This window comes from Notechis scutatus, chromosome 2, assembly GCF_049901735.1.
Source record: "Notechis scutatus isolate UNSWTSFEM ecotype Mainland chromosome 2, rNotScu1.2, whole genome shotgun sequence".
Taxonomy (NCBI): domain Eukaryota; kingdom Metazoa; phylum Chordata; class Lepidosauria; order Squamata; family Elapidae; genus Notechis; species Notechis scutatus.
The window spans coordinates 150339334-150366751 of NC_142010.1; the positions used below are offsets into that span (position 1 = coordinate 150339334).

Here is a 27418-nt window from a genome sequence, read left to right on the forward strand (position 1 = left end):
TTAACTTAGTAGCATGTGTGAACTAGCCTTCTCAACAGCTTGCAGCCCAGATGTGGCAGTCCTAATTTAAACCAATGGTTATCTTCTTTCCTATGTTTGCATGGCATGGCTATCCATGGGAGTTTAATTTAAAAGTACCATGCTCGGTTTGTGTAAAACTAACCCTCTAGAACTCACAGCTGCCTCAGTTTAACAATGACACATATGTCCCAGTTGCATATGTCGAGCCAACAAGTAAATATTTGGAAAATGTATCCTTAAATAATCATGTTCCCTATTCCTTCATTTCCTATTGAGCACAACTGCTTATTAATTCATTTTAAAAAGGCATTTCATTCTTAAGCACTGTTCTCTAAGAGCTTGGGTTGTGAATGCGGGAGGGTGTTAAAATGCATTATTGGCAACTAATCCATTTTAAGGTGACAGAGAAGTCATGATTTAATAGACATAAAGCAACTCTTCAGAGCTGGGAAGACCAATGAGTGGAAAGAGGCTCGTCTCCCTCTATTCTGCCCCCGACAGATACTTGCGCTTGGGGATTTCAATCTGCTAATGACTGAGACTCTAAAGACTTTGTTAATGTCTCTAAAATAAAAGGATAAATTATGGTGACAAAACGTAACAGAGAATAACGCTCTCTCAAGGGAAATAATTCTGAAAGATAAAGTTTGACTGGCGGGAATGAGTAATGTTGCATTCTACTGAAGTTTCTACTTGACATATTAAAAACCACCATCTCTCTCTATCCAAGTACTTGATGACTGGATGCTGACACACATTCACACACATATGGCATGAGAATGAACCAGCACAGCAAAGTTGCTCTTACAACTTACAACATACAAATTGAGAGATGAAATGGCTGATCATGATTCAACTACCTCAAAAAAAGTTGATGGTTCTTTGGGAAAAAAAATAAAAAGCCTGCAAAGCCATGACACCCCCTCCTCCTCCTTCTCCTTGTTCTCTTTCCAGGTTTTGACCAATACTTCACCACCCGTTCCTTGGAGAACAATCGGCGCAACATCTGGTTTGCTGAATTCTGGGAGGAAGACTTCAGATGTAAACTAACCCGTCCAGGGTTCCAATATGATGAAGGCAACCGCAAATGTACTGGTAGGGTTACTCCTGATGTGTAGAGCTAGGGAGGGAAGGAGGAAGGAGTAAAGCAAGGAGAGTTAATACAGAGAATAACTGCTCCAATGAATGATTCCTCAATTGCACCCTAATCCCTGTTTTTGAGGTGATTGTGGTAGAAAACATCGCACAGCTTCAAGGCCTAGGCCAGGGGTCCACAAACTTGGCAACTTTAAGACTTGTGGACTTCAACTCCCAGAATTCCTCAGGCAGCATAGTTGGCTGGAGAATTCTGGGAGTTGAAGTCCACAAGTCTTAAAGTTGCCAAGTTTGGAGGTCTCTGGCCTAGGCTGTTGTTCAACTCCACAGATATTAGACTTCTCTCCCTCCCCCCCCTCTCCTCCTCCTCCCACCCCCCACCCCCACCCCATGACAGAAAGTGTTATATATCAGCATACTCCAAATACTGAATACTGATTGGTCCACATGGACCGCGACCCGATTGGTCAACTGAACGGCCGTGATTGGCGCACTAAGAATCAACCGCGATTGGCCGAGCCGTGGGAGATTCAAAGCCCTGTCATTGGCCGCCGAGCCGCGAGCAATCCCTATATGAAGGGCTGCCGCGGCTCCAAGATCTGGCACAGGTCTTAACATTGAAATAAAGAGCTGAATGTACACTTTGGTCTCACGTCTCTGTGGGAACCGATCTATCCGATCTAACAGAAAGCAAGCAAGGAGTCCCTGCCTCCTCTTCAGGCACTGTTTTTTCCTGGAAAATGTCCAATTCAGCCTCCTTTTCTATGCTGTTTTTAGTTGGCCCTCTGACTTCTCCAGTCAGAATCCATCTGTCCCCCTTGATCTCAAGCCCATTTCCAAAGGTCCCCAATACTTCCCACATCCTCTTCTCTTCCACCAAATTGCTGGCTATTAAAGGGGTGTGTTGAAGGGGCATGGCACATGTTGCCAAAATATTAATATTAATATTAATAAACAACAACAACAACAACAACAACAACAACAACAACAACAACAACAACAAAGTTGGCCAAAACAATTATGTTTAGCCTCCCTCTCTCAGCAACTGAGAAATTATCTGTCACTACACAAATTGTTCAAGGAAGCAGACAGGCAAGATTAAAACACTGCAACTGTTTTGGGAAGAAATCCATCAAAAGTCAGGAGCTGGCAAGAAAAAAAGAAAGACCTGCCAATCTGGTTTAGCATCGGTGTCCCAAAGAATGGGATATGAAGAAGGAGGTTTCCATGTTTTCATAGACAGCCTCGTGAATAGTTATTATTCTTTACATGAAATAAGGAAATGTCTGTTTACAACTGAAAGCTTAGACATCCAGAAATACAACTTTCACATCATACGTTGTCTTGATCATGACATGTAACCCGACCTCCGTTCCCATGTACACAGTTTGTACTGGCAAATGAAATCTTCTCCTTTGATGTTGCCCTTGTCTCGTCCCCAATTCATGTGTAAGAGACCTTTAAGTCCTGATTAGCTGCACCTGTGTGAAAGCAGATTTCCCCTCACTCTCACATACATCCTCAAGGTGTATAACATTTGTCATCATTACTTGAATGCAAGTGTAGGTAAAAAATCTAAGGTTGTGTTTTGGAAGTGTTGGAAGTGTTCAAATGCCTTAGTATGCTCGACTTATGATCACAATTGAGCCCCAAATTTCTGTTGCTAAGCGAGAGTTGTTACATGGGTTTTGCCCCATTTTTTGACCTTGCTTGCCACAAGTGGTTAACAGTTGTTTAAGTTAGTAACACGGTTGTTAAAGTGAATCTGGTTCCTCCTTGACTTTTCTTGTCAGAAGGTCGGAAAAAGTGATCATATGACCCTGGGACAATGCAACCGTCATAAATATGAGTCAGTTGCCAAGCGTCGGAATTTTGATCACATGACCACGGGGATGATGCAATGGTCATACGTGTGAAAATCAATCATAAGCCACTTTCTTCAGTGCCATTGTAACTTTGAACGGTCACTAAATGAATTGTTGTAAGTTGAGGACTACCTGTATAAAAAGCGTAGGGGGTGGAGAGAGAGAGAATCTCTGTCACGCTTTCAAGATTCAGGTCAACCCTTTGAAACAGAACAAGTCAGGAAAATAAACATCCCAAGAACTACTGGAACTCTGTTATTACAATATAAGATATGATAACAGAACATTGAAAGCCTAGCAGATTTTTCTCTCTTCCCTTTTATACCAAAGAGAATCAGGATAAGGCAATCCTGAGTTTATTCCTCACCCCACATGTATCTATCTGACTCAAACTGATGTTTGACATAAGAATTGGCGAATCCCTTTTTAAGCCCATCTCCATATTCTTCCATATTGGAGCCTCGGTGGCGCAGTGGTTAGAAATGCAGTATTGCAAACTACCCCTACTGCAATTTGGCAGATTGAATCCCACCAGGCTCAAGGTTGACTCAGCCTTCCATCCTTCCGAGGTGGGTAAAATGAGGACCCAAATTGTTGGGGTCAATATGCTGACTCTGTAAACCGTTTTGAGAGGACTATAAAGCACTATAAAGCAGTATATATTGCTATATTGGGTTGTGCTTCACTGTTTTAGCCTTGTAGTTTTCAATTTGTTTTATCTCTTTAATGGAGGGGGGGGTATTGACAGTGGCTCCCCATAATCAGCCATCTAGCCTAATTTGTTATTCTGGGCTGGGTATACGTTCATTTGCATAATATAAAGAATAGAAAACTTGACTAAAAACGTGATCAATTCTGTTCTACTTCAGAATGGAGAAATGCACAGAATATTTTGCTTATAGTAAATGAAATGGCATTAAACCTCCCCCCCTTCTAAGTAGCATTGTTAATACATCTGAGAACAGGCGATGCAATATAATTTATGAAAGGAAATGACTATGCTACCCAGATATGAATCATTATTTGGGTAGCTATTTTTCTTGGAAAACAAAAGTCGGCATGTTTGAGATAAGGTATATAAGGCTCTGATGAGACATCATGGCTCTGATAACCAAATTATCACAGCTAGCAAAAAGAAAAGAACATCTAAAAGGCCAGGGAAATTAAAAGAAGAATCTTGCATCTCAAGAAGAAAAAGGCAGAGCAAGAGATTGCTGACTCTCTTGCTCTGGGGAAGAAATAACAATAGCACTTAGACTTATATACTGCTTTATAGTGCTTTATAGCCCTCTCTAAGTGGCTTACAATGTCAGCATATTGCTCCCAACAAATTGGGTCCTCGTTTTACCGACCATGGAAGGATGGAAGGCTGAGTCAACCTCAAGCCTGTCAGAATCAAACTCTAGACTGTGAGCAGAGTTAGCCTGCAATACTGCATTCTAACCACTGCTCCACCACGGCTGAATTCTAGAAGGAAGACACTAGACTAGAATCAAAGGAAAAGCTTTCACAGCACCAAGGAGTATTTTAATATGAGTAGGTATTTAGAATTGCCAGTGGTTTGACTCATTTTCCCCCCCATTCTTCAGGAGATGAACGAATTGGGCGAGAATCTACTTACGAGCAGGAGGGAAAGGTGCAGTTTGTGATTGACGCTGTCTATGCCATGGCCCATGCATTGCACAACATGCAAGTGGAGCTCTGTTCAGGCCAAATCGGGGTGTGTGACAAGATGGATCCCATTGATGGGCGAACTCTGCTACACTACATTCTGGGGGTCAACTTCAATGGTGAGATTGACAAAGAACCCCCTTTTCAGCCAAGACACTGGGTTGTATGCTCTGTGTTATGTGTGGCATTCTACATTTGCACACAAGGAGAACTGAGCAAAGTTTGAGAGCAAGGAAGGGCTGTGATCATAAACTGGCAGGCAAGTACAAGTTTGCAGCAATCAGGGCAGGAAGGAGTGAGAAAGCTTGCACCAGATTCTACAGCTTTAGGTCACAAACAAGGGGAAGCTGCATGCTAAGATGCAAACCAACAGCTCCTGGTCAATGTATTTGTCATGCACATTTTGCAGGCATGTCATACTTGATATGTCCTATCCTTACCAATACAGGATGTATCCATCTTCTAGAGAGGCAGAGAGGTGGAGAAAACTCATCTATGGTTTTCTCTATCCATCAATGCTTCCAGAAGGAAACAGTCTTTAAAAAGTTTCACAGGCTTAGAGCCTAAGCCTCTTGTGTCTCACACCACAATAGCAAACCCAAGTTTTCACAACAGCAAACCAAACACCTCTGAGACCCTCTAAGTAGATGACCTATCACATCTGACCTTGGAGGTTGCTTGCAACTCTTCTTCCCACTAGCCTTTGTTGGCCAGTGCCCAGGGGTGGGATCCGACTGGTGTAACTACCGGTTCGGTGATTTTACATTTTGCGCGCGCATGTGTATATCGTATGTGTATATATGTGTATATCGTCATCATCTAGCTGCCTGGACAGCTGAGCAGTGCTGTGTGCAAGTGCGCAGCGGTTGAAAAAGCCCTTTTTTCCTGCTTTTTCAACCAGAGCTGTGTCGCGCAAAGCAGCTGCACTTGAAAACGCAGGAAATAAAGGTCAAGTAAGAGCCCAGGCAGGAGGGCGGCCAAAACAGCATCAGACATAGAACCGGTTCTATGTCTGCTCTCTGTTTGCTGCTTTTCAGAGCAACCAGTTCCACAGAAGTGGACAGAACCGGTAGAATCCCACCCCTGCCAGTGCCCCTCAAGTTGTCTCCTCTTCTTTTAGAGCATCTCCATCTTGAAGGATGTCCTTATCTCCCTGTAACCTCTTCCTTCCTGCAGGCAGTGCTGGGACACCAGTAATGTTCAACGAAAATGGAGATGCTCCTGGGCGCTATGATATTTTCCAATATCAGCTGACAAATACTACAGTCCCAGGATACAAGGCCATTGGCCAGTGGGCAGAATACCTTCGACTGAATGTGAGTGACCTAGCATAGCATCAATCAATCAATCAATCAATCATCATCATCTTTAAATCGTGTTTACATGCTTTCTCCCAGGGGTGGGATATGACAGGGTTAACTACCGGTTCGGGATTTATGAGCTTCCCTGCAGGCTGCAAGCCAAGTGCCTGTAAATCGTCATCAGCAGCTGCCTGCAGAGAAGCGGCCTTTGAAACAGCCCTCTTTTCTTGCTTTTCTAACTGCAGCTGTGCCTCGTTCAGCAGCTGAAGTTGAAAAATCAGGAAATAAAGGTCAGGTAAGAGCCCGGGTGGGCAGGTGGGCAAAAACATCAGCAGACATAGAACCGGTTCTATGTCTGCTGCTCTTCAGAGCTACTGGTTCTACAGAGGTGGACAGAACCGGTAGAAACCCACCGCTGCTTTCTCCCCACTATAAAAATAATTCTGAAAATATGACTCTTCTCAGCAGTCGATTGCTCAAGCTGATATTGTAGGACAGCTGGCCCACCTCTGGATATGTGGTTGAGTTTTTAGCCCTCTTTTCAAAAGTTCTCTTCTGCTTTGCAATAATCACCACTGGATACTCTGGAGTTTTGAAGAAAAATTCAACTGGGAGCTGGCCCTGTCGAGAGTTACAAAAGTCTGTGCCTGGCCACAACGTCTCTTTCAGTTAAATGCCTCCCAGCATTTACCTTACCTTACTTTACCTTACTTACTTGTTTGTGCTCTGTTTGTTTGTTACTTTAACACATTTATATGGCTGCCCACCTCACTAAGCATGATTCTAGGCAGTCAATGACCAATAATTAAAATAATATTGCAATTATTAAAACACTTTCCCAAAGATGTTTTTTTCTTTTTTTTAAAACAAATTTTATTAATTTTCAAAGACAATACACAAACAAACAAAACATAAAACGTAAGAACATAGAACATCTTTTAAGAAAGCAAATAAAACATCTTATTTAAGTACCGCATAGTTCCAAATTATCACATTTCCATACAAACACAATTTAATATGCATCTTATGTATTCAGCTTCATATCTTATTACTCTTTTTCCAACTTCTCACTATTTTTCCTTTTACTTCTATTCAATTTTATTCATTAAACTTGTACTTTCATCTGTCTTATTTACAATTTCATATGTTCTCATCCAACAATCTTAATTCTCAATAAACAAACATAAATAAACAAAACACATGAAAACATGAAAACATAAAACTTCTTTTTAGAAAGCGGCTTAACCCTGGGTTACATCTTTTTGTACAGACATAAATCAAATTCATGCTCACCTTATATACTATTTCAATCTTATTTAACATTCTATATTTTCTATATGTCTTCTCCCCTCTTTTCACTCTCTTAATTCTATTTTATTTACTTCATCTCAATTTAAATCATTATACTTGTATCTTTTTTCCGTTCTTTTTCAATTGTCTATTTATCTTTTCTCTTTAATACAAAATTTTTCCTGTAATCAGTGGTTGAAGTATGACGCCTTTCTATCTTTCCCCCAATTTTAACACTTAAAATAATACATAGTTTCCATTCTGATTCTGCTTAGTACATTCTAAATAACATTTTAAAATAAAATAAAAACATGATAAGCTTATAATATAGTAAAAACAATGTTCCATAACAAATTAATTAATTAAACTATTATTAAATCTTAAATATTTTACACATAGATATTAGATATTATTAAATCTTAGATATTTTACACATTCCCTACAATATTCTATTAACACATATAATATACCAGTTTTCTAACTCTATTTCAGATACGAATATTACGATACAATCTTGTGTACTTTTGCAGAATCTCTTTTTAAATTATATTTTACCCTTTGGTCTCTAAAAAAACCCTGTTTTTTAACATCTTGTTTTAAGCCTTTATAACCCTTTGTCTCTAAAAAAAACCCTGTTTTTTAACATCTTGTTTTAAGCCTTTATAACTTCTCTGACCTTTTTCCCTTCCTTTCTTGTTGAATCTAGCCTTTTTACGCCCGCCCCCCATCTCTCAATCTCCACCCTTTTAGTCTCCCCTCTCTGTTGTATTCCTCTTTTCTGTTGTTTTCTGACATTATATCGATTTTTCACCTTATTTTTCCCTTTCTTGGTTGTTTTTTTAGATCTTGAATTCTCCATTTTCTTTCCCCTTTTTCCCTTTTCTTCATCAACTAAAATAGTTTGTCCATTAAAGATGGCTTCTTCTTCTTCATCCCAGCTTTCTGATTTTTGTATTTCCTGATAGGTAGAAATCGCCATTTCTAAGAAGTGAAAAACAGATCCAGAAGAGCCCTTGCCTTCTTGTTCCTCTTCTTTTAGCTTTTTAAATTCCATTTTCAATTCTTCCACAGATAATGCCATTGTAAGATAGATATATTTATTTTTATTTACTTTTTTTAAACAATCCAAGTGTTTTTAGACTTTCAAAAAATAGTTTGCAAAAGTCCCAAAGTCATCAAGCAATCTAAATCAACACAAACTGTTTCATTTAGCACTTTCTTCTTTTAATACTTTCTCTTCCTGGGGTAGAGTTCAGATACACAGTTCCAAAGTGATTTTTTATAAGTCTTATTGCAATTTAATCTCTGATCTTATAAACTCCAAGCAGTCTCCTCCAGCAGAATTTTAATATAAATCATTTACCTCTCCCTTCCCACTTATAGAAAAAAAAATTGATTTTTAAATATCAATGTTCAGAAATCTTTAATGTCCCCTTGGCTTTAGTTTTCAAAATTAGTTACCTTCTGTTGCCAAAGTGGGTGTTTCCGATTTCCATTGCTATCTCCGTAGGGAAGGAGAGTGAAGAAAAAAAAACTTTCCCTTTTCACTTTCATCCGCAGCTTTTTACGATCTTCTTGGGAAACAATGTATCCTTTAGAGAGCTAGATTTCCAGGGTGTTCAGATGTTACTTATTGTCCCGGTTCAGCCAAAGACTTTCACTTTCTCCACTTCCTCCTGCACAAAACTTGTCCAGCTGAGAGGTTCTTTGTGGCGGCCATTGCTGACCGCCGCTCCACCGCCTTTGGAAAAGGGAGTTTAGCCGGCTGAGGGAGGGGGTTGCGATGCCCCCAGACCCCTGTCCGGATCTCCCCTGTCTTCCATTATCCCTACAGGATAACTATAGCCTCCAAATCCAGCTGGATCGGAGGCACTCCAGCAGCGAGCGCGGCAGGGATCGCGCACAAACGCGAATTCCTGCCGCCACCGAAGCCTGACAAACCGGAACTCCCAAAGATGTTTTTCTCAAGAGTCAACTGGACTTTCTGTTTTTTCTTTGAAGATGTTTTGTTTGGATGAGAAGCAAAATGTCTTCAAAGAAAAACCAGAAAGTCCGGTTGACTCTTGAAAAAAGCACCTTTGGGACAACCATGCCCTGGATGACTGAGAGTCCCCATAGATATTTAACTGGAAGAGCTATATTTTCAGAGCCTTAGAAAAGGCTAACAGGGATGAAGTTAATCTCATCTCAGGAGTGGAAGATGTTCTAAAGCAGGGGTGTCAAACTTGCATCATCACGGTGGTATCATGTGACGTATCAGGACTTTTTTCCCCTTTGCTAAACCAGGCGTGGCCAGCGCATGATGCATCTGGGCTGCCCTGAGGGCTGGGAGCTTGACAGCTCCGTTCTAGAGTTAGGAGCCACAGCAGAAATGGCATATTTTTTGGGTCCCATCAGATGAAGCTCTGTAACAAATGGAACCTGTAACCAGGGGTGGGATTCTACCAGTTCGCACCTATTCGCTAGAACTGGTTGTTAACATTCTAAGCAGTTCGGAGAACTGGTTGTTAGAAGAAATTACTGGCCTAATCCTGTAAGGAAGGGAGGAAGGAAACATTCTGGTGTTGCTTACAGAAACTGCCTCTCCATTAACCCTTATTACATTCTTGGCATTCTTGGTTCTCAGGAACTTCTCGAGGTTTTTTTTTTTGCCTCATTTGCTGGTACTTTGCTTGTACGTGTGGAGTGACCATTCAAAGTTACAATGGCACTGAAAAAAGTGACTTATGACCATTTTTCACACTTACAACTGTTGCAGCATCCCCTCAGTCATGAGAGGCCAAGCGAGGAGATGCGTGCCTCGATGTGAGTGATGTTGAGTTGGCCACGCCCAGCCAATAACATGCCACCAACCCATGCCCACCAACTAAGCCACGCCCACAGAACTGGTTGTTAAAAATTTGAATCCCACCCCTGCCTGTAACATGACCTTCGTGCTGGATCTGAATGGTGAATGGGACATATTATGTTGAATGGGACATTGTTGTATATTATTTTAAAGTACCAAACTGAAAACTATTAAAGAACAAATGACAAACCGCTATTTGCTCTTGGATATATTCCTTCTAGTGCATTTCTATGATAGAACATACCTGATTGGCTGCTTATGGATCTGATCCCTGGATAATTAATCATCCAAAGAACTGCTGTTAAAATCTTTCAATATTGTAATCTCACTGCACAGTCTGGGCTTTGTGTGAAAGCTCTTGTATTCCAACAATTCTGGAACATACAATGGGGTGATAGCAAATTGAGGAAAAAATGCCAAAGAAACAAAAATATACTTTATTTCTATTAAAAGAGCCCATTTCAATGTGTTTTCTCTATTAGAAGCTTCTCCAAGGATATATCAAAATATCACCCAAATGTCTCCCAAATTCAAAAGAAGTCATCTCAGCCTTTAATTCCAGTGTTCAATTCAACCTGTACCTCCACTTCTCTGAATATATTCAGTTTCAGACCATAAAATTAGACCATTTTCATTGTACTCTTTTACATCCTTTCCCTTGCCTTAGGTTCTCAAATGCACAACATATTTATTCTTCTTTCATTTCATTTATTAATCCATGCTTTTCCCTTCTTAATCTTCTTGTATTCTAGCTGGCAATTTTCCATGTGACATCTATGTCACCAAATGGCCCTGTAAATATTCTCTTCGCTGCCGATCATGGCTTTGGTCATTCAAAACTTTCACATAATACTAGTCAGTAAGCTAGGGAAGTTCTAGATAGGTTGCCTACCCTCATGGTTCCACATGTTGTGTTCCTGCTAACGGTGAGGATGGTACTAATGAATTTTGACCAGTTTTGCCACTAGACAGTCAAACCCCCATTTACCCCAATCATGTTCGTGCTAAGTTAATCGAAAGACTGACTTACAATTACATTGTTGTCATATCCCATCAACTAAGATAAACTTGCAAGGTATTGAAACACAGAGGTGATTCCCTGGGATAAATGGCAAATCACTGGTCTCTGGCTTTCTCTGCTTCTCCCGCAGATTGAGGACATGCAGTGGTCAGGTGGACAGAAGGAGATCCCCTCATCAGTGTGCAGCCTCCCCTGTAACCCAGGAGAGAGGAAGAAGATGGTGAAAGGTGTTCCTTGCTGCTGGCACTGTGAGCTATGTGATGGCTACCAGTACCAACTGGATGAGTTCAACTGTGAAATGTGTCCCTTTGACATGAGGCCCAATCTCAATCGTACAGCCTGCCGCCCAACACCCATTGTCAAGCTGGAGTGGAGCTCTCCTTGGGCCATTCTGCCCATCTTCTTGGCCATTCTGGGCATCCTTGGCACAGTCTTCATCGTTATCACCTTCATCCGTTTCAACGACACCCCCATTGTCCGAGCCTCAGGTCGTGAGTTGAGCTATGTCCTCCTCACCGGGATTTTCCTTATCTACACCATCACTTTTCTGATGATTGCTGAACCAGGCATTACCATCTGTGCCTTCCGGCGCCTCTTCCTTGGCTTGGGCATGGCCATCAGCTATTCAGCACTGCTGACCAAAACCAACCGCATTTATCGCATCTTTGAACAAGGCAAGAAGTCAGTGACTCCACCCAAATTCATCAGCCCCACCTCCCAACTGGTAATCACCTTCAGCCTCACATCTGTGCAAGTGGTGGCTGTGGTCATTTGGCTGGGGGTGCAGCCATCCCATAGCATCATTGACTATGAAGAGCAACATACACCCAACCCAGAATTCGCCCGGGGCGTCCTCAAGTGTGACATGTCAGACCTCTCTATCATTTCCTGTCTCAGCTACAGTATTGTTTTGATGGTTACCTGCACCGTCTATGCCATCAAGGCCCGTGGCGTGCCCGAGAACTTCAACGAGGCTAAGCCCATTGGCTTCACCATGTATACAACCTGCATCGTCTGGCTGGCCTTTGTGCCCATCTTCTTTGGCACAGCTCAGTCAGCAGAGAAGGTGGGAGCAATCAGAACAAAGAGTGGGGTGGTACAAGAGACAACGGGGTTTAAGTACAAGTAGTCTTTGGCTTACAATAATAATACTTTATTGTCATTGTACATATATACACAGTATACCCATACAACAAAATTCACATAACACCCACAGACCAGGCCCAACACGCACGCACACATGACAATCCCCAAATACACCCCCACCTGCCAAAATTCCCCGCCTCCTGAAAAACACACAAGCATCCACACAACAGACCAAGTAATACTATCCAACAGCTCACTGATGGTGGTCCTTAAATTCATTGTTAAGTGCAATTATAGCTCTGGGATAAAAACTGCTCAGCCATTTGTTTAGCCACTGCTTGCTTAACAAGTCACCCCAGCAACTGTTGCAACAGCACCACAGTAAACTCAGTTTGAGATCAGAATGAGACCTAAGCAAGGTAGTTGTTACTGTACGTGAGTTGTGCTCAATGATACGATCTTTTTGCCAACATTGTCAAGTGAACCGTGTGGTTGTTAAGTGAATCCAGTTTCTCCCATCGACTTTGCTTGTTGGAAGCTGGCTGGGAAGGCCACACAAATGGCAATCCCATAACCCCGGGACATTGCAATCACTACAAATATGTGCCACTTGCCAAGCACCTGAATTTTGAACACATGACTACAGGGAAGCTGCAACAGTTGCAGGGGTGAGGACCAGTTGTAAGGTTACTTTTTTTCCCACTGGAACTTGGAATGGTTGCTAAACAAATAATTGGAAGTCAAGGGTTGCTCATTAAGCTATGATGTCACTGTAACAGGCAAAGCTGACAAAGTCAGACCAGCCCTGTTTTTTCATTCAGTCTGTGTAGAGAATGTTAAGGGGCTGAATTAGGAGCTTGCAAGAGTTAATGGCAGCCTTTTCAAATCATTAAACCCATTCCCCAAATGGGAAAAATCATCCCAGGTTTTTTGGGGTGTGTGTGTGGGGGGGGTGAGATTCACAGGAATGCTGGATGTGCCTTGAACTTCTGCAAGGCTTAAGAAATCTGTTTTGCTGCTTAGCTTTTTCTCAGATTGCCAAAAGAGGCTCCTAGGGCTTGCAAAAAAAGCTAATATTAAACCAGCCATGTTCTAACTAAAAGACGTTTTACACATTATAAAACAAGCCGAGGGGATTCCTCATCTGTTTTATATTTTATTGGCATTTACATATTCATTTTCTTCTGGAAACTCAAGAGAACAAAATAGAGATTCCCTCATTTTTATCCTCTCAAGGGTAACTAGATAAGGTTGATTGATTGAAAAGAAAGAAAGAAAGAAAGAAAGAAAGAAAGAAAGAAAGAAAGAAAGAAAGAAAGAAAGAAAGAAAGAGAAGAGAGAGAGAGAGAGAGAGAAAAAGAAAGAAAGAAAGAAAGAAAGAAAGAAAGAAAGAAAGAAAGAAAGAAAGAAAGAAAGAAAGAAAGAAAAAGAAAGAAAGAAAGAAAGAAAGAAAGAAAGAAAGAACTGGCACCCAAATCCCCCAGGGTTGAGCAGGGATTTATTTCTAGGATGCAATTTTCACCTCACCCACTACCTCCATGCTGAGTCACCTGCATTTTCAAACCCATCTTTTGAATGAACGAAAGTCTCCATTTATTTCAAGAGAAGGAAAATACTTCTCTGCCTAAAATAGGCTGGAAATAACATATGAGAAACAATTGGGACATCCTCATTTTGCGACCTCCTCTTAACAGCTATTTTTATCGATAGATTCTTTTTTTCATGTCAAATAGGCAAAATTGCAGAAAGTCCTTTTCCTTCCTTCTTAGGCTAATTTTGTATGGGTAAAGAAGTCCTTTCAGGGAAGGCGCATCAAAACTTTGAAGCATTCTCTACCTGATGTCTAAAATAGTGGCATGCTGTCTCTCAGCCCTCAGCTGGAACTTGCATTAATTCAGCTTGACCCCTCAAAGGCTGTTTCCATGCTCTTTGAGGAAGGTCTGAAATAGGGATGGATGTGCCATTGGGCACACTCTGATGGTCCAATAAAAATACATTGCCATGTCTCCCACTATTGGCATAGTAGTAGTTCCTTTGCTTTTGGCTCAGTGCACCTTCCAAAGCTATTTGGGAAAAGAAGATGCTCCCCTCTTATCAGTTTATCTCTATTTCCTCACAGCAGGCTGGTAGGTTTTTGCTCAGCTAGGGTGAAGAGGCGTTGTCTTTGGAGAAATGTTCACCTGCATGGTGTTCTAGAAACTGAACTGTGTGAATAAGCAAACAAGTATGACTGCTTAAACCAGCCATGGCTACTTAGCTCTTGCAGGTGGTCTCTGGTGTCTTTGTATTAAGGGCTCCTGTAGGCCAGAGGTCTCCAAACTTGGCAACTTTAAGACTTGTGGACTTCAACTCCCAGAATTCTGAGAGTTGAAGTCCACAAGTCTTAAAGTTGCCAAGTTTGGAGACTGTTGTAGGCATTCTACAGCAATATTTCCCAACTGGCTAGCTGGGGAATTCTGGGAATTGAACTCCATACATCTTCAAGTGACAAAGATTGGGAAACATTGCCCTAAATCAGTGGCTCCTAACCTTTTTTAGCCGCATGTCTGCACCGGCATCACAAAATGATCCGCGCCCGGCACCGGCATCAGCACGCATGACAAGGCAAGGCGAGCTGAGCAGCCAGCCAGCCGTCCCCGCTTCTCCTGCCACCTTCAAATCCTCCTTTGTACCTTTGTCGATGGACTTCGCTTCGGGACGGCTTCGGGACGGCTTCGGGACAGTCACTGCCTCACCTTGCCTTGGGTGCTGAAAGAATCCTCGCGCCTTAGTTTCGCTCAAAGCCCTCCTTCGATGAAACTAAGGCGAGGATTCCTTCAGGACCCAAACGCCGCTTCCAACCGGAAAAGCTCACCCAGAAGCACTTTCATCAAACAAGATGGCGGCGCCCAGCAAACCGGCGGCCCGGTAGGAAATGTTCCGCGGACCGGTTGGGGACCCTGCCCTAAACGTTCTATATCAAAAAAAAGTTATCCCAGTTCAGAATGAAGGTCCCAGACAATGACCAATAATCTTGTCCCATTTCCTTCCAATAACAATAAGTAGACAGGAAGGTAAAAGATCATTTCCATCAAACACCCAGATAGAGTTTGGTTCCCTCCACCCCTAATATCTCAACCCTCACTGACCTTGGGATTCTAGATCTGGCAATGGTTTTGATTTGTTTATTTGTTTGTTTATATCCTACCTTTCTTATTTTTACAAATAACTCAAGGTGGTGAGCATATGTACAATGAACACCTTCCTCCTGTGTTCCCCACAATAACAACCCTGTATGGTGGGTTGGGCTGAAAGAGAGTGACTGGCCCAAAGTCACCCAGCCAGCTTTCATGCCTAGCTGAGCAGGCTGGGAATTGTTTATATAATAGTCTGATTTATACCTGCTGCAATTACATAGATTTTGAATAGATTACAATGTGGGAGGAGAGCCATGTTAGTTTTTGTCAGCAAAAAGTCAGAATGACTAACAGTAGATAGATGCTACTGGATTCCTCCTGGTTTTTCAATAGCTTACAGTGAACAAGAGCAAAAACAGAAGTATTCAATGTTTATGCATCCACGATATGACTAAAACAGCATGAATCAAATTATGAAGGCATAAAATAAAATGGAATAAACCCATCCTATCACTTGCTGTAAAAGTCCAACATATCTAGAAAATTTCAGATGCAGGAATCCTGGCATTAAAGGAGAGCTCAGTTTTGAAAGAGCCACAAGTTGTATGCCTTTCTTAGTGTTGTTTGTTTGTTTGTTTGTTTGTTTGTTTGTCTGTGGTTTTTTGGGTAATGTAACATACCTTTTTATTTATGAGATTTAGATCACATGATATCATGTGAACTGAACATCAAGAAAAAGATCAAAAGCATGATAGCATGAGAAAGTCATGCTCTGACTCTATTACAGGGTCTGCTGACAGTTGTGAAAGAGCTTAATATATTAAATTTAGTTTTACCCACTTTTTATGGCTTGTGCAAATTCTAATGATTTGGATAGTTTATTGCTCAATGTATTCCACAAACTTTTGAAGTTGGGTTAACACATTTTCTACAAATCCAATCTAGAGCAGCTTAAATCATACTTCGCAAACCACTGTGAATGGTTCACCACATGACTAAATTAGGGCCATGTTATTAGGACTGAAAAATGTGGATGACTTCTAGATGACAAATGAACGGTTAAGAGCTTATTATTAATAATACTTCATGCTGCCATTTAATAGTCTTCTGTTATTCTTTCCACCCAGATATTGAATCTCTACAAATCCAAATGAAACATTATTGCTTAATAGAGTGTGTGATTCCAGGCATTGTGTTTTATAAGACATTATCTTATAAGACATTGTCCAGAACAAGAAAGAGATACAGCAGCTCAATTTTCTCTTGTAACATTTCTTTCTGTTGCAAAAGATAATATTTTATATTCTCTTTTAAATATATTTGTTTATGCATCATATTAAACTGTAATGCAGTTTGGTCAATGTGGCTTAGTGTGGTGAAAACCCTGTCACTGTCTTTTATGGTTTAGCATGCTGTTTTAAATCCACATAGTACTACTTGATTCATTAATTAAATAAATTATGGCTCATACTGGATGGAGTGCTTATAAGGAGGCTTAGACTCAAATCTATTCAACCATGAAGCTGAAGGACAACTAGATAGGCATCCATCACATTACATTGCAAATCATGAAGACATCACACGCGTGCCATGACAACATCATGCAAATACCATGAATTATGCCATTGCCATCAGTAAAAAAACTTTCAGCTAACACTCATTCCATAATTCATCTCATTCTGCATGCAGCTGATTTAAATTATGTCATTCATGCCATTTCCTCAATGGCAACCTTTCCAAATATCATGAATGTAGCAATTGCTTATAGCATACAATTCCGCTATGTGTTTGTTTCTGTATAAATGGACACCTGGGAGGGAGGAATTTTGAATTGGATTGTGGTTTAGGGTTGAAGGAAGGGAAAGATTTCGGTTTCTCTCTTGATCTGGTGCTTCATCTGCTCACCTAACTCCTTTTCTTCTTACAGCCCAAAGGGTGTCCTGATGTTACAGTCGATAGCAGGCAGTTTTTAAAGGGAGAATGGCCTTCCAGGAAAGAATTAAATCTCTCTTTATTTTGAGGGACTGAAAATTATGTGTGGAGATATGCTGACATTGTAAACCACTCAGTGCTATAAAGTACTGTGGGGTGGTATACAAATCTAAATGCTATTGCTATCCAACTCCTATTCATTTATTTTTTTTAAAAATGCCAAAGGCTTTATTACCTCCCTATGCAGAGTAAAGATTCCTTTCCCCTGAAGTATTCCCAGGGGCAATTCTATCCATTTATTTATTATCCCACCTTTATTATTTTTATAAATAAGACAAGGTAGCAAACCAGAGGTGGTATTCAGCAGGTTCTGACCAATTCTGGAGAATCGCTAGCGGAAATTTTGTGTAATTCAGAGAACCGGCAAATACCACCTCTGACTGGAGATTTTATAGCATCCTTCCCCTGCCACGCCCATAGAACCAGTAGTAAAAAAATTTGAATCCCACCACTGTATAAGCAAACATATATAATACTTCTTTCTCCTTTCATTTTCCCCACAACAACAATCTTATGAATAAAGAATCATAGGGCTGGGGTTGGTTGGACTGAGAGAGAGCATCTGGCCTAGTCACCCAGCTGGCTTTCATGCTTAAGGGAGGCCTAGAACTCACAATCTCCTAGTTTCTAAGCCAACACCTGAAATTCTAGACTAAATCGCAAACCATGAGACCAAATACTCTATCCTGAGCTCTTCCCAAGAAAGATTGTACACAGGAGTTTAAACAGGCACTCCAGCCAAGGATTCCTTGCTCTCCTGTCATTTCAATGTCATCATTCTTCTTGATTAATTCATCATGGAATGCTCAAAAGCTGCCTGTGTCTTTGCTACGTTACATCCATTAATAAAGGAAAGGGTACTTTTGTACTTAGAGCACCTGTGAAGTGCATCTTTGCATGATTAGAACCTCCGGCTTGGTTCCTCCTTTCCAATAAATGCAGGGGTTGCAATTTGTGGGATGACAGTTCTTGCTCATTCATAGTTTTAAAAGAAGCTTTTGTGTGTGTAAGTAATACATGCCTACTATTTCAGTTCAGGGGGTAGTGGAAGGCAGCATCCATAAGTAATCTAGGCTTGAGAAATACTAAACTAAGTAGAAGCTCCCTAGAAAGTAACACAAGGCAGACTCAGAAGTTGGTCCTATAAACCAGTAGTGCAGGAATAGAGCCCTTCAGATGTTCTTGAAATAGAACTCCCAGCATTCTTCACCATTGCTCTTGGAGGAGATGGAAATTCAGTTCAGAAAAACAATGGAGGGCCATTGGATGCTTACTTCTGATAAGCCTACCAAAATTCATGGAAACCAAATTTGGTGTGCTGAGTGGGTATAGGCGTTTTAGAATTGCTATAGAAATAAGTGAGCATTTATATGTCAGCTAAGTGAGCAGATGACAAGGATTATAATCATTTTATTAAGGATACTTACAAGCCCCTCCTTTCTAGCCAATAAAGGCCCCTTTGGACAATTTTAAGATCAAATAGGGTTGCTCTTCTTGGACTGCATAGAGTAGAGTAGGGTAGAGTAGGGTAGGGTAGGGTAGGGTAGGGTAGGGTAGGGTAGAGTAGAGTAGAGTAGAGTAGAATAGAATAGAATAGAATAGAATAGAATAGAATAGAATAGAATAGAATAGAATAGAATAGAATTCTTTATTGGCCAAGTGTGATTGGACACACAAGGAATTTGTCTTGGTGCAAATGCTCTCAGGGTACATTAAAGAAAAAGTACATTCGTCAAGAGTCAAGAATAATAAGGTACAACACTTAATAATAGTCACAGGGCACAATAAGCAATCAAATCATACTAGAAAACAGTCAATATAAATTGTAAGGATACAAGCAACAAAGTTATAGTCATACAGTCACAAGTAGGAGGAGATGGATGATAAGGAGTGATGAGAAGATTAATAGTAATAGTAGTGCAGACTTTGAAAATAGTTGGACAGTGTTGAGGGAATTATTTGTTTAGCAGAGTGATGGCATTAGGGAAAAAACTGTCCTTGTGTCTAGTTATTCTGGTGTGCAGTGCTCTATAGCGTTGTTTTGAGGGAAGGAGTTGAAACATTTTATGTCCGGGATGTGAGGGGTCTGTAAATATTTTTACATCATTTTAGACCTCCAATTTTAACATTTAAATTTGAACAATTTCATGTCACTTATGACTCTTCATCACCCAATGAACCTAAAATGATGAAGGCCAGAATAAAGTTTATAGTTTGACGCAGTGCCCAGCTAGGAGGCTGATTTGGAAATATAATCACAGTTAGCTCTGGTTAGTTATTGGGTAATGGATCATCTGAGTAATCAAGGAAAATTATGCCAGAGGAAGGCAATGGAAAACTCTATGTTTCACACCAAGAAAACTCTGTAAGGCACTAGACTCAGGAGTGACTTGACTTGAACTTACATGATCCTGGTGATTGCATGCCACAGTCTGGATCTTCTGGACTAAAATGCAGTCCTGTGTATTTCTCCCTCTCAGATGTACATTCAGACAACAACCCTCACCATCTCCATGAGTCTGAGCGCCTTTGTTTCTCTCGGGATGCTCTATGTACCCAAAGTCTACGTCATCATCTTCCACCCAGAACAGAACGTGCAGAAACGCAAGCGCAGCTTCAAGGCAGCGGCCACAGCTGTCAATGCCTCCACAAGGCTCTCACAGAAAGGCGCCCAGAATGGCGAAAGCAAAGATGAGAAACAGGACAGTAAGTAACCCAAAAGTAGGTATCACTCTTCTTTTCTCTTTGGTGACCCCACCTGAGGTGCCTCCTGTTGACCTCTTCTTGCCCTGTAAGTACCACTCCTTCCTTTCCTTCTGCTTCACCCATCAAGTATCATGCCCCCTTTGTTCCACCACCACAGTGCCTTGGAGAAATGAAGTCTTAAAAAGTTTACAGTCTAACCAATTACCTTGTTAAAATGAAACCTCAGTGTTAGTGAGAGATACTCCTCCAAGGCCCTGGAGCCGGATCCAGCCCATGAGGTGCTTACATCTGGCCCACAGGGCTGCCCTGGAAATAGTTAAGAGCTGGCCCATGGTGCCTCTGCTAGCGAAAACAGAGCTTGTGAGGGCTGCACATGGTCCTCCCAAGCTATGTTTCCACTGGCAGAGGGTTGCAGGAGGCCGTCGCAGCCACAAAAGAGATCATGAGGCCCACATGCAACCCCCTCCTGATCTCCGTTTTCACTGGCAGACAGGTGCAGGAGACTGTCACAGCTGAAAACGGAGCTTGGGAGCCCATTTTCACTGGCAGAGCACTTGGGCCACCACAGGCACCCCCAACACAAGTGACTTCGAGATGGCCACACCCACCCTGCCACCCTAACCCCTAACCCCATGTCCACCCCAGCCCCACGAGGTCAAACACAACCCTGATGCGGCCCTCAGTGAAATCAAGTTTGACACCCCTATCCTACAGGGTCCTTCAGCAATGCTGCTGCTCATCAGTGGAAGATAATTTTTAATGTTTTTTCCATTCCTTGTTTTAGCAATGTAAACGGTACAATGTGGAGGCCACTTTTGGTCCCTCGATATCTCTTCTAAACCCCCTCAGCAAATGTGGCCAAGAATGCTGACTTATTTTCTACATTTTAATGGTGTTTCAAACGGGTGCCTTAAGCTTCATTGGATGTTCATAATAAAAGGTGGAAGAAAAAATAGAAGAACATATGCTCAGGGAAGGTGACAAGTATCTAGCAAATACCAAAGAAAAGATAGATTTGCTGAGCCCATTTTGGCTTCATCAGACAAACCTCTACCCAGCTCAGGTTTGATAGAAAGGTAGGACATTTGCTTGGAGCCACCCACCAGTTGTGTTTTCTGGTCATAGAGAGATAGAGATAGATGATAGATAGATAGATAGATAGATAGATAGATAGATAGATAGATAGATAGATAGATAGATAGATAGATAGACAGATAGATAGACAGATAGTTGTTTTCTTAAGTTTTCACGGGTACTTACATGTATGGTATTCAGCTTTGTTCGTCTATTTTCCCACGTCATTATAGTTGTGCTTTTAAAGTTGTAGCAACGTTTCGGCAGAATCTCATCTGCCATCATCAGGCTTTTGTATTGTGTTCGTCTGTGAGTCAGACTTTCACAGCCGTTTCAGTTTTAAATTTGGGGCTAGCCTACTGCTGTGCCAGAATGGTTTTTTCTTCATCCTGATTGGTTGGGAGTCTTGGTCTGTGTTTATTGGTCTTGGAGTTTGCTGTGTTCTGCTTGATTGGTGTTTCTAATATCTTCTGTCTGTTTTGTGGCACTTTTTTTTTGTCTTGATTGGCTGGCAACATTGTGTTCCTGTATTGGAGGCTTTTAGTGTGGCTTGGCTTCGAGTAAATGGATAGATAGATAGATAGATAGATAGATAGATAGATAGATAGATATAGATAGATAGATAGATAGATAGATAGATAGATAGATAGATAGATAGATAGATAGATAGATAGATAGATAGATAGATAGATAGATAGATAGATAGATAGATAGGATGGATAGACAGGCAGGCACGCAGGCAGGCACGCAGGCAGGCAGAGATAAATGATAGAGATAATTTTAGTTACTGTAATAAAAACTAATACAACCAAAATTCAGAAGAAAATTAAAAAGAGTAAATATGCAAAGAAAGAAAAAAGTAAAAAGGAGTCAATGAAATAAAGAATTTTTCCCCAATTTCTTTCCAACCTAAGATATTATGAAATAAATATTAATACATACATATAAACTGAGCAAGAAGTCAAAGGCATCATAAATACTAAGACCAAGAACCAATATGGCCATGATGTTTGAACTTTGACCACACAGTCAAAAGTCCCAGCTATAAAAATCAGATTTCTCAATCTGGCATCCTTCAAGTTGCTTGTAAATAATGGGAACTGAAGTCCAGTACCTTGGAAAGGCATAAGCTTGAAGAAAGAGATTGTAAATTATTCCAAAGCCCTGAGTGAACAGAAATATGTTGATAATAGGCACAAAAGTGAACAGAATTCATAATTCTACACAATTATATTGGTTTCAGTGCTTCCAATTCCTCCCTCCCTCCTATACACATATATGCAATCAGTTCAGGAATAGTAAAAAACCAGGAATCATCAAAATGAGAAGCTGTTTGTGGGGTTATACATCCAGGTCAGTGATGGCTAACTTTTGAGCATGCATGACTCCCCACAAATGCACATGTGCATGAAGCCCCCCCACACATATGCTCCCATGCATGCATGCATAGCAGAGACCCAAAGACCAGCTGGCCAGTGGGAGGTACATGCGCATGCACGCCAGAGCTGAGCTGGGGCGATGACTAGCATGCCCAGAGAGAGGGCTCTGCGTGACACCTCTGGCACGCCTGCCATAGGTTTGCCATCACAGATCTAGGTGCTCTAATTTTGATGATCATGGTGACCCAAAATACAGATAACAGATGGATGGGAGAGCAAGTGAATGGAGCAGCATAGGGCTGTCCCTAGTTCACACAAAGCTGTGCAATCTTGGTTGTAGCAGGAGTCACATTCTTGCCAGGACGATTCTGTGCAAGCCTTGGTAGTTTGGCTGAATCTTTACTCCAGATAAGAACAGCTCCTCCCCCAAATGCCTCCCTCTCAAAGGGGAGGTGGCCCCCTCTGACTCTTCTTTTTGTATTCCCCCTCACAGGTTTCCCTAAGGTGGTGTACATCAGCTACACAGAACTGACCATGGTGCCCACATGACCAAAAAGGAGAAAGGGCTTAACGTGGGAAAGTGGGGAAGTTGGGAAGGAGCAGGGGAAGTGGATGGGGAAAGTTTTTGGGGAATGGAGTTCATGTGAGGGGTTCATGGGTGGGGGCACTTGTTAGGAAATAAACCTGTATTTTTACACTACTTGTCTTTTATATATATATTTTAAAATCCAGTTTCAATTTACAAAAACTGAAGGCTCAGATGCATTTAGGACCCCAAAACCAGGAACTGTGATGATAATCTTGCTGAACATTAGTCACTTAAATAAACCATTGCCCAATCTGTTATTGGGATAAACCAGGGGTGGGATTCTACCAGTTCGCACCTATTCGCTAGAACCGGTTGTTAACATTCTAAGCGGTTCGGAGAACCAATTGTTAGAAGAAATTACTGGCCTAATCCTGTAAGGAAGGCAGGAAAGAAACATCCTGGTGTTGCTTACAGAAACTGCCTCTCCATTAACCCTTATTACATTCTTGGCAGGACTAGACTTCCTGTCTCAGGAACTTCTCTGGAGTTTTTTTCCCCTTCTTTGCTGGTACTCTACTTGTGTGGAGTGACCATTCAAAGTTACAATGGCACTGAAAGAAGTGACTTATGACTGTTTTTCACACTTACGACTATTGCAGCATCCCTACAATCACGAGACGCCAGGCAAGGAGATGCGTGCCTCGATGTGAGTGATATTGAGTTGGCCACACCCAGCCAATAACATGTCCACCAAGTCACATCCACCCAGTCACATGCCCACCAAGCCATGCCCACCACCTACGCCACCACAGAACTGGTTGTTAAAAAATTTGAATCCCACCCCTGAGATAAACTATCATGCTGTCAAATTACAGAGGTTTACTTCAGCAATGGCTTCAGAGCAATTTATCCTGAAAGTCCAAATATTGGAAAAGAGATCTTGCCCTCTCTATTCCTTGCTTCCTTATTGCAAACATGGAAATAGGACTACTGATAGTGCCCTATTACACCTGCTAATAGTTATTTTAAGATTTATTTATAAGAGGAAAACAAAACAATACAATTGGATCAAATAATTTAATCCTACCATTTGATACCTGTATCCAGGAAGACGTGGATTTGAATCTATGCTGTGACATTCTGTGAATGAATGAATGAATGAATAAATTTGCAATTACAAAATAACAAACCAAAAGAAATGCTATAAAAGCTGTATGGTTTTTTTTTGCTCCTTGGTCATTTTATTATACTTTAAATTTCACCTTTCTGATAACCTTGGCATAAAACATATTGTCCTTCCTCTCTGTGGTGTTTAGGTTCATAGCATTCTTTTATAGTAGGCTAAGTTAACATAATGTGACTGAAATGATGGCTGAATAAAATTTCTCCAGCCATTTTACAAAACATGGTCATTTCAGTCTTTTCTAGATTAAATACTGGGCCCATCTTGGCTGATTTTGAAAAGAAAAGTTGAAATAGTACACTGCTCAAAAAAATAAAGGGAACACTTAAACAACACAATGTAACTCCAAGTCAATCACACTTCTGTGAAATCAAACTGTCCACTTAAGTAACAACACTGATTGACAATCAATTTCACATGCTGTTGTGCAAATGGAATAGACAACAGGTGGAAAGCATAGGCAGGTAGCAAGACATCCCCAATAAAGGAGTGGTTCTGCAGGTGGTGACCACAGACCACTTCTCAGTTCCTATGCTTTCTGGCAGATGGTTTGGTCGCTTTTGAATTCTGGCGGTGCTTTCATTCTAGTGGTAGCATGAGACAGAGTCTACAACCCACACAAGTGGTTCAGGTAGTGCAGCTCATCCAGGATGGCACATCAATGCGAGCTGTGGCAAGAAGGTTTGCTGTGTCTGTCAGCGTAGTGTCCAGAGTATGGAGGCGCTACCAGGAGACAGGCCAGTACATCAGGAGACGTGGAGGAGGCCGTAGGAGGGCAACAACCCAGCATCAGGACTGCTACCTCCGCCTTTGTGCAAGGAGGGACAGGAGGAGCACTGCCAGAGCCCTGCAAAATGACCTCCAGAGGGCCACAAATGTGCATGTGGCTGCTCACACGGTCAGAAACAGACTCCATGAGGGTGGTATGAGGGCCCAATGTCCACTGGTGGGGGTTGTGCTTACAGCCCAACACCGTGCAGGACGTTTGGCATTTGCCAGAGAACACCAAGATTGGCAAATTCGCCACTGGTGCCCTGTGCTCTTCACAGATGAAAGCAGGTTCACACTGAGCACATGTGACAGACGTGACAGGGTCTGGAGATGCTGTGGAGAACGTTCTGCTGCCTGCAACATCCTCCAGCATGACTGGTTTGGCAGTGGGTTAGTAATGGTGTGAGGTGGCATTTCTTTAGGGGGCCGCACAGCCCTCCATGTGCTTGCCAGAGGTAGCGGAATGCCATTAAGTACTGAGATGAGATCCTCAGACCCCCTGTGAGACCATATGCTGGTGTGGTTGGCCCTGGGTTCCTCCTAATGCAAGACAATGCTAGACCTCATGTGGCTGGAGTGTGTCAGCAGTTCCTGCAAGACGAAGGCATTGATGCTATGGACTGGCCCTCCCATTCCCCAGACCTGAATCCAATTGAGCACATCTGGGACATCATGTCTCGCTCCATCCACCAACGCCACGTTGCACCACAGACTCTCCAGGAGTTGGGGGATGCTTTAGTCCAGGTGTGGGAGGAGATCCCTCAGGAGACCATCCGCCACCTCATCAGGAGCATGCCCAGGCGTTGTAGGGAGGTCATACAGGCACGTGGAGGCCACACACACTACTGAGCCTCATTTTGACTTGTTTTAAGGACATTACATCAAAGTTGGATCAGCCTGTAGTGTTTTTTTCCACTTTAATTTTGAGTGTAACTCCAAATCCAGACCTCCATGGGTTGCTAAATTTGATTTCCATTGATAATTTTTGTGTGATTTTGTTGTCAGCACATTCAACTATGTAATGAACAAAGTATTTAATAAGAATATTTCATTCTAGGATGTCTTATTTTTGTGTTCCCTTTATTTTTTTGAGCAGTATATTATACATACATACCATATATATACATGCCCTCTTTTTTTCGTACATTCATACACATACATGCATACAGAGAGGGGGGGAGGGAGAGAGAGAGGGAGGGAGGGAAAAGGAGAGGGAGAGAATACAGTATGTATATACCACACTTGGAATATTGCATCTAGTCTTGGTCACCACAATACAAAAAAGATGCTGAGACTCTAGAAAAAGTGCAGAGAAGAGCAACAAAGATGATTAGGAGATTGGAGGCTAAATCATACACTGAAACTAAGAATGGCTACTCTAACAAAGAGAAGGACTAGGGATGATATGATAGAAGTCTTCCAATATTTGAGGGGCTGTCATAGAGAAGAGGCGGGGTCAACCTATTCTACAAAACACCTGATATGGGTGGAAGCTTAACAAGAGAGATCCAATCTAGAATTAAGGGGATATTTCCTGTCAGTGAGAACAATTAATCAGTGGAATGGCTTTTGGTTTCCACAACTCTAGAAGTTGTGGGTGCTCCATCCCTAGAGGTTTTTAAGAGAAGATTGAACTGCTATTTGTTCAGAATTGTATAGGTCTCCTGCTTGACAGGGGCCTGGACTAGAAGATCTCCAAGGTCACTTCCAACACTGTTACACTGAATAAAGATGGGAGCCCTCAAAGAATTACCTGGGTGGTGGTAAACTTATTGCAAGGCGGTTGTGGTAAGCCCCTGTCCAACACATTGCAAATAATTTGACATGGGGATATCCAGGAAACCCCAGGAGTTGAGGTCCAAACATTCTAAATCTAGAATGTAGGACAAGATAACTGAGATCCAGCAGTGGGTTAAACAGTGACCTTCTAAGTAAATGTGTCTTTTAAAATTGTAATGCAAACTTGAAGACTCTTTAGTATGGATGACATTTTTGTATATGCCAACAAGCATCACAAAGAAAAGATTTGGGCTTGCCACGTCATTCCTTAGCCACTTTTCCTTTTACTCATTAGCTTCCTCCGATGTGCTGCCCAAAGATCACTTCTAACTTGATTGCTGATGCTCTCTCCACAGCTAAGTCTCACATTGCTCTGCTAAGGTTTGCAGGTGCAGAATCTCATGAGCACAGCCAAAGGTGGAGCCTCTATTCTTGCAGATCAAGGAATAGCTTCTCCTTTGATGAGATCTGCAGAGTCTCAACGGTCATCAGAACAAATATGGAAGGAATTCTGGACAAATCGCCTATGGATTGGAAGAATGCCTCTTCTTAGGTGTGGAATTTCCAGTAGTTCTGGGATCAATATGGCCTCCGTCACCTTGTGAATACCCAAGAGACTTATACCCCCCCACCCACCCACCCCATTCCAAGTTTTGCAATAAATTTGAGGGGGGGGGGGGACAAAAATGTA

The 27418-nt window shown here is 41.7% G+C and overlaps 1 protein-coding gene across 1 annotated transcript in view; it reads left to right on the forward strand.

The window, feature by feature from the left end:
* Positions 1 to 24162, forward strand: part of LOC113417826 (metabotropic glutamate receptor 6-like) — a 58634-nt gene extending 34472 nt beyond the window's left edge. Inside the window, exons 6-11 of the mRNA XM_087956702.1 lie at positions 976 to 1116; positions 4571 to 4771; positions 5829 to 5968; positions 11243 to 12178; positions 19787 to 20027; positions 22959 to 24162. Of these exons, the coding sequence (XP_087812828.1) occupies positions 976 to 1116; positions 4571 to 4771; positions 5829 to 5968; positions 11243 to 12178; positions 19787 to 20020 (1652 nt within the window). The 3' untranslated portion in view covers positions 20021 to 20027; positions 22959 to 24162. The remainder of the gene's footprint in view (positions 1 to 975; positions 1117 to 4570; positions 4772 to 5828; positions 5969 to 11242; positions 12179 to 19786; positions 20028 to 22958) is intronic.
* The last annotated feature ends 3256 nt before the right edge of the window (positions 24163 to 27418 follow it).